This window comes from Coturnix japonica, chromosome 3, assembly GCF_054131305.1.
Source record: "Coturnix japonica strain WE chromosome 3, WE-NBRP24, whole genome shotgun sequence".
Lineage (NCBI taxonomy): Eukaryota > Metazoa > Chordata > Aves > Galliformes > Phasianidae > Coturnix > Coturnix japonica.
In genome coordinates this window covers 58,024,842-58,042,454 of record NC_140665.1, presented here as the reverse complement: position 1 = coordinate 58,042,454, position 17,613 = coordinate 58,024,842, and the positions used below count along the sequence as shown (strand labels likewise).

The window sequence follows — 17,613 nt, the reverse complement described above, 5'->3', positions numbered from 1 at the left end:
GAAGAAATTACAAATTGTTGCAAAGCATGCATCAAACAAAAATGAATCTTTTGCTTTTCTGGAAATACCGAGAATGTATAAGAGATCTTCCAATGCGGTATGCTACTTATTACATATTCATACACGCTACATACTGCATGAGGTTCACAGTGTCTTATCTCAGCCTCTTAGAATGCATGTCTTCTTCATACTACACTAGAAGTATTTCAGTTATGTTTACAGTTTTACAAATAACATGATAGGAATGCAAGCTTTCATTACATCTTCTTTAGGATGAAAACAAGCACTTCATTTTCATGTTGTTACATGTGGGATAAATCTCACTTAGCATAAATTTTCAAAATTTCCAAACTTGATAGTTTGCTTTTGAGTTTGAAACCATACTAATCAAAAAAGCTAAGATGTATATACTGACACTATATATACTTTTGGAATTATGGTATTACTTTACACTAATGAGAGCAAAATTGGTAATTGTTTTAATCAGAAAACAGTGTTTAAATTTAAGTTTAGACTGTATCCTTCTCTTCTGAGGTCAATTCTATAAGTTTTCTTTTTGGATTCATGAATAATGGTGCATAGTCTCAGGGTTTATCTGGGTAAATTCATAATTTAGAGGGATGTAGGTCCTTTATCTGCCAACAGCTAGCAACTCTTAAGAGTAATTAGGAAGAAATCTATGTATATTCCTTAACCGTGTAGATCCTGGCCTTGTCTATTACATCTACAAACTGCTCTTTTCTTCTGCAGTCATTTCTGTACAGGATAGTCATTAATAGTGACTTTGCTATGGAATTAGCATTTCCTGCTCAGAAATATAGTGGAAGTCTCTCATGGGAGTTAGTAGGTCAGAGTCAGAGCCAGCATGTAGGTGTGACACTTTACCTAGCAATCCCAGCTCAGATTCTTGCTTCCTGCAAACCTGGTAGAGGGCTGGCTCTGCAGACATGCTCTGTGTGTTTTTAACTGCACTAGGTGAGTGAAATCTTGACTACAGTGGTTCATAGATTCATACCCCGTGTGTGAAGATGGAGAAATCCACCCCAGCTTTGTGAAGTCCACTGAGATCTCTGGCAATGTGCTTTCTAAATACCTTATTAACTTCTGACAGAGGTTTTCACAGAATCACAGAATCACATAGCCATGGATCAGAAGCATCCCTGAAATTCAACTAGTGCAATCCTTTTTTGGAAGAGACTACTGCCAACACTTGAGCCAGATAGCCATGGCTATGTCTCAAAATCTCAAAGACTTCCAAGGATAAACAATCTGCAGTCAAGATAAGGATTTTGCCCCCAGTGTCCAACATGAGCCTCTTGAGACAAAACTTCAGGTCTTTTCACTTTGTTATATCACCTGATACTACAGGAAAATCATCTTGGTAAGTGTAAGTCATCTACTTTTGCAGATGGTCTTTGAAAGAACATGCTGCACCTAGGTCAACTTTCAGTTTCCTCCTTGACAGACTAATCACGTTTTCCTCTCAGCTTTTCTCTGCATAATTTCTAGAGTTGAGCTTAATGGAACTTCAAGGAAAGACATGGGGAAAAATCTTGTATGCACTGACTTAAGAAAGGCAAGTACTACCTCAGGAAAAAAAGACACTGAGTGTAATATGTTTTGTACAGAAAAACAAACAAACAAACAAACAAAAACCAGTTACATTTAATTAATTTAGCATCTTTCATTTGTATCTAAAACTAATAAATTAAATTTAATCATGCTTGAAAAATTAAATTTACAGAACTGAAAGTAATGATTTTGTTTTTGATAATATGTGTTACTAAAGGAAAAATGTCAACAATGCAAAATTAAACTATTCCTGGATTTTAGATTTAAGGGGTCACTTAAAACATGCTCCAAATTTTTCTTCACAGCTCCACTGGATGCAAAGGCCAGACTGTCAGAGGGTGAAAATCATTTCAGTATCAGTAATCTCAGCTCTATGCGAAATCTTCAGCTATTGCCACAGAATTAGTGAGTTTCAGCTGGATATATCCAGATTATTAGGAAGTCAGGAGCTGAAACCCTGGGCATAATAAAAGCTATACTGTCAATGTTATGTATCTGTAAACACAGAAAGCAGTCTGACAAATCTGGGTCTGAAGTAGCACAGTAGTTCTTTCATTTAACATTTCACCATTAATAGATCATTTAAATGTTGGTTTAATTAATCATGTAGGAACAGAAATATATTTGGGAAGAAAATGAATTGAACCCATGAAAGTGCTGAAATATCATCTCTCAGAGATCTCAACACAATATGAAATCCTCCTGCAGATTAAATTTTACATTATTTTGTTTCTACAGCCTGGTCTGAAAATGTCAGTTTGCATCAGTGCCCTTGGGATTTAAGCTCATTTAACCAATACAACAAGAACATCAGATTTCCATCTGCCTAGAAATTTTCCCTCAGTCTACAGTCTCGCATTGCTTAATATTACCCTAAGCAGTATATAGAGCATGGCTGACAGCCAGTCTATAAATTGCTTAGTTTAGTAGTTTTGTCTGAGGTATTTTCCTGACTGCTTTCTGAAAAAATACTATGTATGTATTAAGTATGATTGATTAATAGTAAATACAAAAAACTAAGAGCAAAATATGGTGGTTTCTCTCTCTTGGTTTATATCTATTTTGCCACACTGTTTTTTTGGTTTTGATATTAAAATCTGATGCTTGTGTAGGAAGGGTCACTCAAAAGGAAGTTTCTGTCTTATTGAAACTCAAGAGAATTCCTTCTGCAAACACACGTGGATGAGAAGTAAAAAATTTAAATGAGATTGGCCACACATTTTGTCTACATTCCAAGCTTCCATGTCATCCATCAAATCAGAATTAGTAGGTTTCTTTCAAGTTCTTTGCCTCAAAAGATTTTTCAGTAAATCTTGAGGTCAATATTGATATACAGCAGGATTTAAATCTATGGATTTATCAGTAAACTAAGAAAATGGCTGAATTTCTATTCCTAGTTAATTATTGTGATAGATGGGATCGCTGTAGAGCTGGTGTTCTTCTTTAGAAAAGAAAAGGACCTTCATCATTTGTTTTCTAATTTTGCTTCAAATATTTCCCAGTCGCTACAGCCTGCTTACCTCATGCCAGTTTTGTTTCTGAGCTAGCTTTCTGAACAGTCTGCCCTCTTTAAAAACACAGATTTATTTTAATTTCTGTTATATATTACTGCCAGCTACAAGGCATAAAAATCAAGTAATGATGAACTAATTTTTCTTCACCATTCCTTTCTTCTCATTCCTCAACTAGAATCACAGTCCTTGTGCCAAACAGATATGCTTTGCCCTCAAAAACCAATCTGTTCCAAAATTTGATTCTGTATATTCAGTTTGACCAGTCTTAAAATGCTTAAGTGAGGGTATGGGTGTGGCTTAGCTAATGCAAAGAATGTGCCTTTCTGTACTTTTTGCAGATGAATTTACAGTTAGTATGTTTATAAACAGTCTCTTGCATATTTTTTGTGATGAGATTGTGTAAGCAGATGTCAGAATACTCAAGAAAACTATGAGAGATTTAAAAACATTTTTAAAAAGATGGAAATTAATTTTATTAGTTTTGAAATATTTTTATATTGAAATTGCAATATAGAAATCTGAGCATGCATGCTCATATATTTGCCCAGGGAGGTGGTGGAGTCTCCTTCTCTTGAGATATTTAAGACCCGCCTGGACGCCTACCTGTGTCACATGGTGTAGGGAGCCTGCTTTGGTAGGAGGGTTGGACTCGATGATCTCTAGAGGTCCCTTCCAACCCCTACAATTCTGTGATTCTGTGATATACATATCATATTTACTGTCAACATACATATTTTCCAGGATAAGCATAGTCTGCAAAATGGAAAAATTTAAATTATAAAGACTTCTGATGTGTAAACTAATATATTCTGAGATTTCTCACAATATCTCCTCTAATGGTAAACTTCGCAGAGACACTGTGCTGACTCTAAGAAGGTGAGAGACATTCATATTTACATAGTACACAGTCGTTAATAAATTTTTAAGTGTTTATATAAAAGATATCAAACAGAAGATGCTGATTTTTACCTGCAAAATCTTTGTAATCCACCAAGTCAAACATTACAATAGCTACTGCCGACCAGGTAACAATCAGAGCCACAACAAGAAGCCATGCTGCTGGGGAGCTGAATGTTGTCGCAAGGTCTTCTGTAACTGATTTCTTGCCCATTCTCATGGATGATGGAACGGATCCATTCTTACCATCTGTTATTGTTGTGGTCGTAGACATACGTCCTAGGCAAATAGTAAAAGCAAAGGAATGCGAATGTGAAACTTGGAGCATAAGATGCAAAAATTTGACTGCTGAATTGAAATACATCTGTTTTTGGAACATATAAAATAAAAGTAAATATTGCAAAAGTAAATATTAAGTTTTCTGAAAGATATTCCTGAACTATGGCCACAATTAATTAAGTTTATTTGGATGAAAATATGGTGAAATAGCCATGACTGGCCTTTTTGTTTATGATATGACGTTTTTTAGTCTGCCACAGATAGCTACAGACCTAGGAGAGTGATTGATGAAAACATCAAATATTATTACTCTCCAAAGGACTGTCTTGTTATGGGCTGTAGGCCAGATTCTTAGGTGATGTGATTAAGTGTACTTCCATTAACTGTAATGGAGCTAACGCATTTATGCCACTTGAGGTTTGGCTTGAATTCTGCTGTCAAGGACATTTAAATCCCATTTTGTCCAGCAGAAACACAAAAGATTTAAACATACAGTACCATTACACTTCATAAGGAATCTTGTACCTGTTTTTTAAATGCCTTAGATCTTATCATTTTCTCATAATTAAATTATTGCTTTAGAAGAGTTAGAAAGCCAAAGCAGGCTTAATTCCAAAAAGCATAGGTCTGATCTTAGGATGAAGGTAGGAAGGTGAATACTAACATTAACTAAGCAAACTGTTGCTATTATGTGTTTAATGGATAGTTAACAACGATTAACAGTTTACTTTTTCTTAGTGTATTAAGAAAACACTATTTCTCCACACAAATCATAATTTTGGTAAATGAAAACTGGCAACATTTGAAACATTTCATATTATTCTTCCTCATAAAATAAAGTGATAACCTAAACATTCATGGATGGTATTTGTTTTTTAGAACTTAAAAAATAAAACTAAAAATTTTCATAAGTTCACAGTTAAAAACAGTAGAAGAACATGGTACTTCCACCAGTTTAGTTTACAAATCTGCTTGTAACCTTCTGTTAAGCTATTGTATGGTATGATACTTATGTTTCCAGTTTAGTTGAGTTCATTTTTTATCAACACTCAATAAATGCCAGTGATTTTAGGGACCTTTGTCTACACAGAGGTCTGAACTTTCAAGGAATAAGGTTATGCATGATTTTCTCTTACCTCTATTTCTCACCTTGATATCAAATATGTCCCCTTGCAGCTAATTCAAAAGCTAATAATTTTCTAGGATGATAGGGGTACAGAAAGTGACAGAGATTCACTATACAAAGATGAATAGTTTCACCTTTCACATGAAAAATGGCAAAGAATAATTTAGAAAATATGATTGGACTTAAGCTATAAGGTTACTGAAGATTTTTGGATATTCGACATCATGAGATGTATGTAGTCTCTGTGTATGTAGTATTGTAGTATTTCAGAATCATTATACTGATATTCTTAAAGAAATAAATGACATATTTTTTTCCTTATATGTGTATGTACATACATTTATTCCACCAAAAATATTTCAGTTTATTATGTTGTGCATTGCATTTGTGTGTACTTCTCTTATGCTTACCTTTTAACTTCTTGTGCACCTGCACAAGCATCTTGACTAATCAGTGCTTTGCTTCAAGCCTCACAAAGCTATTATTCTAAACAATAGAGTTGTATAAGCAGAATAAGATTGACATATTACATGTTTGTATTACTTACTCAAAATTTAATCTGATGTTGATAATTGTTAATAATGCCTACCTATGAGAATGCAATTCATAAACTTTTGTTGTTGTTGTTGTTGTTTAAAACCATCATTACCCATTTCTTCAAACACAAAGTGTGGCTCAGTCACTTCATGGAAGCAGGGAAAATATTCCATCTGAGAACTAGCAGTATAGATCAGCTTACTAAAGTCTAATTCCAAATCAATAGCATTTTGTTATTCTACTGCATATAAAATGTAAGTAATTTGTGCATGCAACAGGTTGTAAATGAAAAATTATGACTTTTTTCCCTTGGGGATATCAGTCAAGGTTTATGATGCATAAAAGAAAATAGAAAGGTACTGTCTCATCTTGGCAAATCTGGTTAGTAACACAGCATATCTTTAAAGACATACTAAAAAGATATTTGCACAGAAATAATAGGGGTAATTAAAACTCTGTATTTATGTAGACATATACATACAGATAGTTTACACTGAAAGTATTATTCCCCTAGCAAAGCTGTTATGTAAAAACAATTCCTTCCTATTCAGTGTGTCAGAGACAATGCTGAAGTTTGATAGAAGGTTCTCTCTCATTTACTCTTGACTGCTGATGTAGCCAAGTCACATTTCTTCTTAAAAACACAGCAAGTTACATAACAAAATAATAAAAATTACAATCACTGAAATGGGAGTGAAGAGCAGTTCACCAAACCTTGCCTGCAAATCAAGATAAAACAAAAAAATTATTTGTTCCCAGCTCAAGTTCTTGCTATCTGATTCATGGGTCTAGGACATGTCTCTAGTGTTGTTATAGGTTCTTTAGTGTATCGGAGACAATCTCATTGACCTATCAGGCATCACCTATGAGACAGCAAACTCTGAACATCTTGGAGAAGCATGGAAAAGCCTAAAACACTAAAAATAGAAATAAGTTTCATGCATGCATCTCTGTCCCTGGATTCTAACATACACAATATTGGCTGGAGGATCTTATTATAGGACATCTGAGAGAAACAATGTTTGCTGCTATGTAAGCCTATGAAGTGTGGAATTAAGGTGAAGAATAAGGTACACCAAGAGAAAAGCAGGTTAGAAGTTAGGAAAAACTTCTCTGAAAGTGTGGTCAGTTGTTGGAATGGGCTGCCCAGGGAGTTTGTGGAGTCACTGACCCTGGAGGTGCTCAAGAACCATTTAGGTGTTGTACTGAGGGACATGGTTTAGTGGAAAACATTGGTGATAAGTAGATGGGTGGACTGGATGATTTTAGAGGTCTTTTCCAACCTTGGTGATTCTATGATTCTACGAAATGACACCACTCTACCATCTTAACTTCAAAAAGATGAGACAATACCAAAATGATTACCCTCCCCACTACCTATTTTTGCAATACTTATGGTGCTTTTCCCTGCCTTGTCCTTCATTTGCATTGCCCAAGTGTTGTGCACTTTGTTGTTCATCTTCTACTCATCTTAGTCTCCTTCCCAAACCTTCAGTCCTACTATTTACACAATTATAGCGGGAAAGAAAGAAGGGACAAGTATGGGCAGCATCATTTACAAATCCAACTGTAATTACTCTCTTTCTCTGAAAAGTATTTACAGAATCATAGATTCACAGGGGTTGGAAGGGAGCTCAAAAGATCATCAAGTCCAACCCCCTCCTAAAGCAAGTAGCCTACAACAGAATGCACAAGTAGGCATCCAGACAGGTCTAGAATGTCTCCATGGAATGAGCCTCCACAACCTCTGGGCAACCTGTTCTGGTGTGCAGTTACCCTTACCGTAAAGTTCTTCTGCATGGTAGAACAGAATTTCTTATGTATGTTTAAGTTTTAGGCCATTGCTCCTTGTTCTATCTCTATACAACACCATGAAGAGTCTAGCTTTATCTACTTGCCTCCCACCTCCCTGTAGATATTTATAAACATTTACCAGATCCCCTCTCACTCTTCTCCTCCCCAGGCTGAACAGACCCAGGTTACTCAGTCTTTCCTCCCACAGGAGATGCTCCAGGCCCTTAATTATCCTTGAGACCCTCCACTGGATTCCTTCTAGGAGATCTGGTATTACAGTTGAGCAGAGCATCTGCCCAAGACATCAGTGAGACCTCAACTACCCAGTGAGGCAATAAAACAGACATATTTGCTGCCTTGAAATCAATAGCTGGAGCCTATCAAGTGACCCCTTACCACCTGAGAGGAGTCACTCAGCGACAGGTTAAAATCAGATTCCAGACATTCCCACCCATATAATTAGTATTTTCAATCCCATGACCAATTTCTCCATCTGCGTTATAGCCAACCAGAATCTAAGCAAGTTTAGCATACTTAAATGAACACTGCAGTAGGTTAGGGGATTTGTGAACGGACCAGCAGCCCCAGATGTGGGAGTGGCAACATCTTTACAAGAGTGGAGGGTGCAGCTGAAGGCTGTTACAATTTCAGCCATCCAATTTCAGCCCACTGCCACATCAGTGAGATTCTCCTGGCACTTTGGGTTGTGATTGTTATTGATTTTCAATAGGGTTAGGAACTTTTAAAAGTTATATACACATTTCATATAAAGATTACTCCAGAAATATATGTCTTTGACTCCACATCCCAATTTCTCACATACACAGAACAGCCCCATCAAGTCACAAATATCACATTTACATCAACAGATTGATTTTCTAAATTCCAAACTGCTGAAACTCAGATTCTTACTAATCCTCTGGTTTCAGTGTTGTCACTTAGGATATAATCTGAAGATCCATAAGGTCTCAGAGGTATAAATAAACCTTGACAGTCATTGACAGCATTGAGGAGAATTCTGAACAACTTTTAGAGTCCAGGGTGAGCTCTGGCAGCTAAACCTTTGTGTTAGTGAGTTGAGTTCTCCTTAGGCATAATAAGCATAGGAGTCTATGGTCAAGGAATGAAGAAATGGGCATTCAATTTTGCAATTTAGCGTCTAGGCCTCCCAGTAACCCCGAAGAAAAACTAAAAAAAAAGAAAAAAGAAAAAAAAAGAAAAAAACTACAGCCCTATACTCTGCGAATTCATTCAAATATAAAATAGTCATTTCCTGTATTTATGTTATTTCCCCCTTATCTTCTGTTACAGCCTTCATCCTGACAACTGAATTTAAAAAAAAAAAAAAAAAAAAAAAAAAAAGAAAAAAAAAAGAAAAAGAAAAAGAAAAAATCAAGTAAAATACTTAATGTGAAATGTTATTTTAAGACTGGGTAACGCTGGGTGTATTAAAAGCAAAAAGATATCCATGCTGCTAGGAAAACTGAGGTTGTTTCTTTTTAAATAATAACATTATTGCTAGGGCAATTCAGTTGGGATGTGAGAAGCCTCAAAGCAGTCTGCATTAAATGGAAGAGAGAGTAGATTTTGACTTCTCTATTCTGCTTCCCAGATGAGCACTCCAATAAATAGGCTTTAGAGTGTTCTGGATTCAGGTCACTAATGGCTCCTGTTCAACTTATTCCACTTCACTTGGAATATTTAAATATTAATTAAGGGAGTAGAAAAGAGAAAGAAGAACTGTATAAATTTACACTGTCTTTTAAACTCCTGCTTGAGCCTTGGGTTTTAACCCAGTGACCTTATCAATTCACCACTCTTGTGATAAGGCAAGCAGGAATCTGGATTTACAGAAGGGAGGATGCCAGGGGGAGAAAAGAAGTAGAGATTAGAACCCTTTGGTGAAGGACTGGGCAATGTGTATACAATAAGGTCCATCATATCACATTCACTGAGTCTGCAGACCTCTGCAGCTCTGACAATAATTACTATTTTCCCATGCACATAAAAACACCCAAACCTCAGTGCCTGTTCCTGTTGTTTAGGTGATATGTATTGCTATGACGTTCTCTTTTCATTTCTCTAACGTGGCTTCTGCACCCTTGATTTATGCAAGTAGAATTCCTAATAATGATGGAGAAGTAGATAGAACCAGTGAAAGTTATCTTATATAAATAGGCAAATTCAGGTTATATTTGCAAGCTCCTCTCTCACCACTACTGCCAGCTGGCTCTGTGGGGAAGGCAAAGAGATTCAGTTCAGCACAGAAATGGGTAGTAGGCACCTATCATAGGTGTTCTGAGTTTTAAGGAGCTTCTGAAATTTGATTAGTAGAAATGTGACAAATATACAAAAAAAAAAAAATATATATATATATATTTAGAGCTGTGGCATAAATATTCTCTTAAGACATCTGACTCAACCAACTCTTTTTTTCTGTTTCACAGAATCACACAGAATCACAGAATGACCCAGGTTGTTTCATACTACATCCCAGTATGTATGAATGAAATGCAACTGGAATTATTAACAGAAAACAACATGTAGAAGTAGTTTCACAACTAATCCCATAATATACAGATTTTGAAAGTCATCACACAGGGTATTGATATATTGCTCTATTCACAGTTCATATAATTAAAATGCAAAAAGAAAAACCTCTCAACATATCTGTATATGTTAGCAAACTTCTCAAAGTCATGAGCTAGCATCTGCACAGGCTAATAGCTTAAAAGGCTGTAACTGGGACTGTCTGTGAGGGAACTTTTGCAGATTTATTGGTGACTGATAGTTATAAAAAATGTAATATTCTTTATGAAATGTGGAAAATAGGGTTGGAGATTATGCAGCAACCAATTCTACACTACAAAAGAAATAGAATAGAGATTATGGAATATAGAGAGGAGGGAGCATGAAAATTAACTGAACAATTGAATTCAGAAAAGGCACTTACAATTACATACTGTGCTGTATACTCTTTTAATTTCCTTTTTGGTTATTATATCTGCATTGGTTTTATTTTTGATAGAGCGTTTGATAATTTTAAGAAGTTCTATTAATGTTTCCCATTTATTCTCCAAGGAATTATATACACCAGACTCTGGAACATATACATCAATTTCAGTAAGACTTTCTTAGAATATAACATACATTCTGTCATCATTTCAATATCTAATTCCTTGAAAATGTGTATTTTATACTATATAAATAAATAATGTTACTATTAATTACTGTTAATTTCTATCATTTATTACTAACAATAAATAGTCTCAGTGAAAAATTGAAGATATTAAATTTGTATTCTAAGCTCTGATCCATATCTTGGTATTCTAGTAAATATGCCTTGTTAGGATACAGTAGTACCACATGCTATGTGGAAAAAACACACAAAGTTTCCCCAAATAACTTAATTATTTAACTAATAATAACTTCATGAGCAGAAAATGACTTTCCAATGAGATATGGCTTTATTATGATAAAGGCCTGGGAAACTCCATGGAAAAAAAATAATCACTACTTTTAAAAACAAATATATAATCTCTGGCTCAGAAACTGCCTTTATTTCAAATCTCTAAATGCTGGAGGTTCCAGCGTATTATGGTAGGATTAGGCATTTAATACCTGAACTGAATACTTTTTGTTCAGCATAGTGATACTGATGAAGACATTGTAAGACGCTACCTGGACCAGATAACTGCAATATTGACAGTTCTTAGCTCTTGATGACCACATTCTCACCAGGTAAATCTATGTTTTGCAAGTAGGTCTGCTAACTTAATAGCACGAGATGATCATTGTAATTAATGGATGAAACTGGGAGTTAAGATCAAAAAGTCCGACAAAAAATAGTTCAGTTCTGTTATTACTTCTTCACTGCTCTTCCTTTGTAATTCCACTTACATGGTAACAGGATGCTTTCATTTTGAAAATTCATTAGACCCTACTGATTATGTCCTACCTGGATTCATAATTCTTCCACAGTGAAATCATAACAATTTCCTCATCAGTGTACTGTGAGGACTATGGTGATTCTGAATGGGAGAGAGCAGCAAGAGAAAACAAACTTTTAAGAAACAAAGTACTATTTTTTATGCAATGCTGTTATAAGAAAAAAGTGTAACATGTTTTTGGGGTAGGATAATTTTATACATAGAACGATTTTTCTAAACCTTCTGTGAGGAGCTAGTAATCCTTAAGAGGAGAAAAAGTGAAAACTCTGAAATTTCCAATGTCTTTAAGTTTCTTACTCTGTTTTGATATTTATACAGCTCACCATTTACCTGGTATATATCACTTTCCGAACTTATTAAACAGTTAAAGCACAGCAGCTCTTTATCACACTCCAAGAATATCAAATAAAAATATTTTTAAGGATCATGTTTTCCATCTAGCAACAATTTCTGAAGGCATTTGTCTGTTCTTTCTTATTCTTTCTCTTCCTGTTAAAGTAGCAGCCAATCATGGCAAAGGGACAAGATAGATACTCCCTTTCCAAAGGGCAGTAGACCATGATTTGTGAGTTGGAAATCTACATCTTTCTGTTTACAATGCCTAATCAATTCGACCCCTCTTTTACTTTTTTTTTTTTTTTTTTTTTTTTTTAATGCTGAGATTTGTTCAAAAATTTCTTGTTTCTTTTCAAATTCCTCATTGGTAGTAATACCTTCCCTTTTCAGAAACAAGTATTTTGCTGTAAAACAGTAAAGAGAATTTTTATCTTCCTGTTCATTTTAGAATTCTGACATTTATGAAAGAGAAGCAGAAGTGTTATTCAGTGAGTTGATATAAGCTGAGAGGTATATCTTATCTTATAAAATGTCAAAATGAAGGTTAGAGGAAAATGGTTGCCATTTATCTTTAAATAGCATGAAACCTTCTGAAGCAACAGCACTGTATGCATCCTCTTTGCTATTTGTTTTTGGAAACTCAACTTCGTACAGCCCTAAAATGTTTATAAGGGATTAGAGAAATACACTGATTTTTTTTTCTTCCATTAAAAAAAAAAATTTTTTAATAGGATAAATTATAGGTTATGGATATCTCTATCTTCACTTTCAGCAACTATATCACTATACCAGTATAAAGAATCTCTGTGAAAAAAAAATCCAGATCTGTGTATCTCCTGGTGGAATTAGTATTATCTCTCACATTTGTGTCTTTGAATGATTAATTATGATTTATTTTATTTCAAGCTATCTGTAATTAGATACAGTACGTAGTAAACAGGAGCTGTTGAACTAAAGTACACCTTTTGTCAAGGAGTCTAATAAAAAAGAAGTAGCAACAGTTTTGATCGAGATGGCTTCTTTGAAGTTATTTTTTCCCCTTTTTTTGGTCTGGAGGAATCCTTTTGAAAGTGCTCTTCTGGATTTACGACAAGAAAGTCTCTTGAAATGATAGGGATAGAATTCGGTGTTTGGTAAAAGTTACTGGATTATAGCAAGGAGAAATTTTTGAATATGTGAAACACTTAAGGAATCAAGTTTGATGAGAAAATATCACAGAGCATTCACATACAGGTGTAAAGTCTTAGTTATCTTTTTTCCCTATGCAGATATTCTGATGGCATCTCATCTACACACTGAAAAGAAGGAAAAACAAGACCATTTAGATTTCTTTGAAGGTTAGCTTAGGAATAAAAAAAGAAATCACTTCAGTAATTGTACCCATTCCCTGCATCTTTCCTTCTGACAGTTCAAATCTATCTGTTGTCATCTGAGCAAGGTTATGAACGGATTTTAGAAATTATTAGGGACATCTGACTTTTATTCAGAAGTAGATTAGCAACAAATGAAACTATTAGAATCTATCTTGTACCTGTTCCTAAGCCCTGAGGACTTCTAATATTTCTAATTTTCACACCAACATACTCTGAACAAATCAGCCCAGAAGGATTGCTCAAAAGCACAATGAACAGGCTAAAGATTGGTTTAGGGATTCCTGCTTCTGTGACCTGGAAACCAGGCCTCAAATTCTTGTCATCTGATTTTATCTATTACAGGAATCCAGAGACAGAACTGCACTTTAAATCATTCTAGTGCACCTATTCAGATCTCTGCAGAGCAAATGAGATAAAATAATAAAGACCTTACCTGACCAAACAGATATGAGAATCTGAATGGTCTCTAATTTATCCCGGTGATAAATGCCAAGATGTGGTTACCTGGTTACATTATTCAGCTCCAGAAATAGAACCATTCTCCATAATAATTCATAGAAATATCCCTTACCACACAGTGATATATCCACGTGACATATAAAGTGAAACCTGAAATGCTCCTCATGTCCCAAATATGTAAGACTGTGCCTAGTGACAGCAAGACTGTTCTGTTTTATATATGGGCAAGTTTAGAACAAGAGAGGAACAGGCAAATACTTTTCTGTACCTCTCCACTGCTATTAATCTGAAGAAGATATGAAATCCAAATTCAGATGCTGGGGGTCAACTATTTCTCTTGTGGAAAATGAATAAATAAATAAATAATGTTGCATGAAAAGCATCACTTTGATGTGCACACTTAAAACAGCTAATGGTTTTATTTCCAAACTATAACTGAAATTCCCAGTTCCAAAGCAACTCTAAATTGAAAGATGTAAGTTGTATTAAAGGCATGGAAAGAATCAAGAAGTGAAAGGCTATTATTTTTTTGTGCGTGTGCCTGATATCTGTATTATTTGTATGTGAGCAGCACAATTTCTTTAGCCTTTTCTGGTATACAGTAATTGCATCATACAACCATTTTGATTTCTCCAGTATTAACTTGCTGTAAAATAAGCAAAAATGGCTTCCACTACACTCTTGAAAATATAAATATGTACCCACATAAAAGCTATAATATCTGAAGAAAATGTTTTCAGTATTAATTCAATTGTTGGAAAGGAAAAAAATAAAATAAAAAATTTAAACATGGTTTGATTGTTAAATGATTCAGAAAAGTGACACCTTAATTCCGAAGATTTACTTGTAGGTTAACAGTCCCTTAAATTAATTTGGTGACAAATAATATAAAAGTCCTCTCAGGATTCAAAAATATCTAATTCAAATGATGATTTTTAAAAATATTCTTAGTATCTATCTTAACAGACTATGCTTTTATACCACTTACACTGAGCTCCTGAGCATATAAACCAAAATGGGGAGAATACAACATTTAAAAAAAGATATAAGATTCTTAGCTTTACAAAACAAATTCAAACTATATATGTCTGTGCAGAGCATAGAATACTGCAAAATGTTCATTAATTCATTTTAATCACATTTTTCTAATTAGTACGAGCATAAAGATGGAACATAATTGTTGAAACAACCCTGAGACGCCCTTTCTGAGCACTTCTCTGCACTATGCATTGATAGGTCATCCGGTTACTTACATTTTCAGAATATGAATATTTTTTGAGGTCATAGCCTCACTCAGTTTCTCTGTATTAAAACATTAGACACGATACTCATTTCCCCCTTATTTGGTCATGGAAGACTGTACATCTAAGCATACTTCAGCAAAACAATCCTCAAATCTCAGTGATGTATCTTAGAGCAGAGTTAAGCCTTTCCACTTTCTAATGGAATAATAAAAAAAATTTATTTACTTAAAATCTCACCTCAGCACAGTTTAAAATATTGAATTCTGAGAAAACAAAGGTCTCCATTTTAAGATGGCCTTGCCATATTACTGCTAACTGGAACAGAAAATTAGATACACCAGGGAAAAATTTTGATCTAGTTGGAATGATTGTTTCCGTATTTCATTTCATGGATTCTAAATCAAATAATGTTTAGCAACTGCTGGAAACATGCACAAAGTCATCACAAAACCATTCTGTTGTCATCAAATGGTAATACCCCCCACAAGTTCTCTGCAATAGCAAATCCACATAATAGGAGATCCAATATTTGTAGCCCATGCAAACAGCAGGTGCTGCAAAGCTTCATCCCAGCTAGGGTGCCTCGCATGCATATCAGACACTTGTAAGACCTCTACAAAATTTCAGGCAGCTCACATCAGTCAGCAGCTTTTTTGTGCCTCATACCCTGACTCTCATGGCAACAGGAAAAGAGAAGAGCAAAGTTGCATACCTACATTGTTCAAGCATGATGATTGAAAAGAATATTTATACATATTTGTGTCAATTTAATCCCACTTCCCTTCAACTAAATGCAAAAAACCACAATTTTGTTCCTTGATTAACCATGGGCTATATCAGTGAAACAGAAACAGTACCTGAAAGGACATTTTTTCAGCCCATTATCACTTTTCAAATTACCTATGCAGTACTCACAGACCTTCTGTTGATGCTTAAACATGTCCCATGAAAACCCAGTGTTTTCAGATATACTAAACATCCACAGTGTCCCAAGTCAGATACAAAGCACACAGCACTACTCTGTGTATTTTTAAAGGCCTTCAGATTTGGATTTCTTTGCCTCTAGTCTTCCAACATGTATCTTCCCACCAGCTCATGATGAGGTAAGATCATGCTACTTTTGTTTGAAAGAAATGAAATAATGAAGCAATTAAATTAATAGTGAAGGCCATACTGAAAATCTGGCAGAATACAGAACTGATCCCACATCTCTCCTTCTAACTTTTGGCTTGTTATACCTCTACACTGTGTACAGTTTCAGCAAAATACACCACAGATTTTCTCTGAGTGCTATTGTTTATCTCCTTTGCCTGCCTTTACAAGGTGTTTGTAAACATTCAATGCGTGTATAAAGATTCTTTCAGTGCTTTCTTTTCTTCTTTTTTTCTTCTTTCTTTTTTTTTTTTTTTTTTATTTTTTTTTTTTATCTTGGATTTTAAGTATATCAAAGCTACAGTTACTTTTTTACTTCAGAAAACTTTCAAGCAATTCTCTGAAGTTTCTTTAATATTAACACTGCAGCCTCAACTCATATCTTTCGTAGTATAATGAAAAGAGATAGAGACGTCCTCTGCAGATTTAGAAGTTGATAGTCCTTTCTAAATTTTTAAGAAAGCTTTGGAGAGCTACTTAGTTATTCTGTGTATATCTTTGCAAGATTTTGCAGGCTGTTATATTCTAGTCAAAGGCCTATTCATTATCTAACCTTCCTTTATTAATTTCCTTTTCTATTATATCAATAGAGTGCAGCTTCAGCTGTAATTAGATAGGTACTAATAAATAAAAAAATGCATACTTTCACAGTTATTGAAAATGAACATTTACATTACAGTCGATATTTCAGCCTTACAGCTTACACTGACAATATTCTTATGGTCACAAAAATGATAATCTTTCACTCACTAACACAATTCATCTCCAGAAAAGTAGAAGGTATTCAGAATGCTATTAAAGTACTATAATGAAAGACGAGAATAGACACAAAGTGTATATAAAATAATTGAATGACTAATAGGGAGCAATATTCACATGGTAGAATACTGAAATAGAATCAAGCCCTTGGACATTTGCTACTGTAACTTAACCCTGTTGTAATGAGAATGAAAATAAAAGCACAAATAGTACGAAAAGAAAAAAATCAAATGTGGTGATAAGTTAAATAAGACTTCTATTTTCATCAGTTTACCGGAAGGGAAGAAACTAGAGGTTCAAAACTTAGGCAGAACACAGAAATTTGATCATTTCTTGGCATTTTATTTAAGTTAGTCCTTAGGCCAGGTGCCATGCGGAAGTGTGAAAGAAATTGTGTAGGATGAAATTCTTAAAGAACTATATCCACATACTGCATAGCATACTGTGTACCACCAGGACCCACACAGGCAGGCTGACTTTGGCAAAGCATTGGAGAAATGTTAAAATGCCTTTAGGGTTTTTCCACCATTAAGAACTATGACAAAAGCTTCACAGCACCTAAGCAGGGAAATAAAACTTAAATAAGACTGATGTCTCATTTACAGCTGAGCCTGTTTCCAA

At 34.7% G+C, this 17,613-nt stretch overlaps 1 protein-coding gene across 1 annotated transcript in view; it reads right to left on the bottom strand.

The window, feature by feature from the left end:
* The window catches only part of TRDN (triadin), a 199,312-nt gene that overhangs the window by 170,370 nt on the left and 11,329 nt on the right, over nt 1-17,613 (bottom strand). Inside the window, 1 exon segment of the mRNA XM_085541752.1 lies at nt 4,056-4,262. Coding sequence (XP_085397878.1) covers nt 4,056-4,262 — 207 coding nt within the window.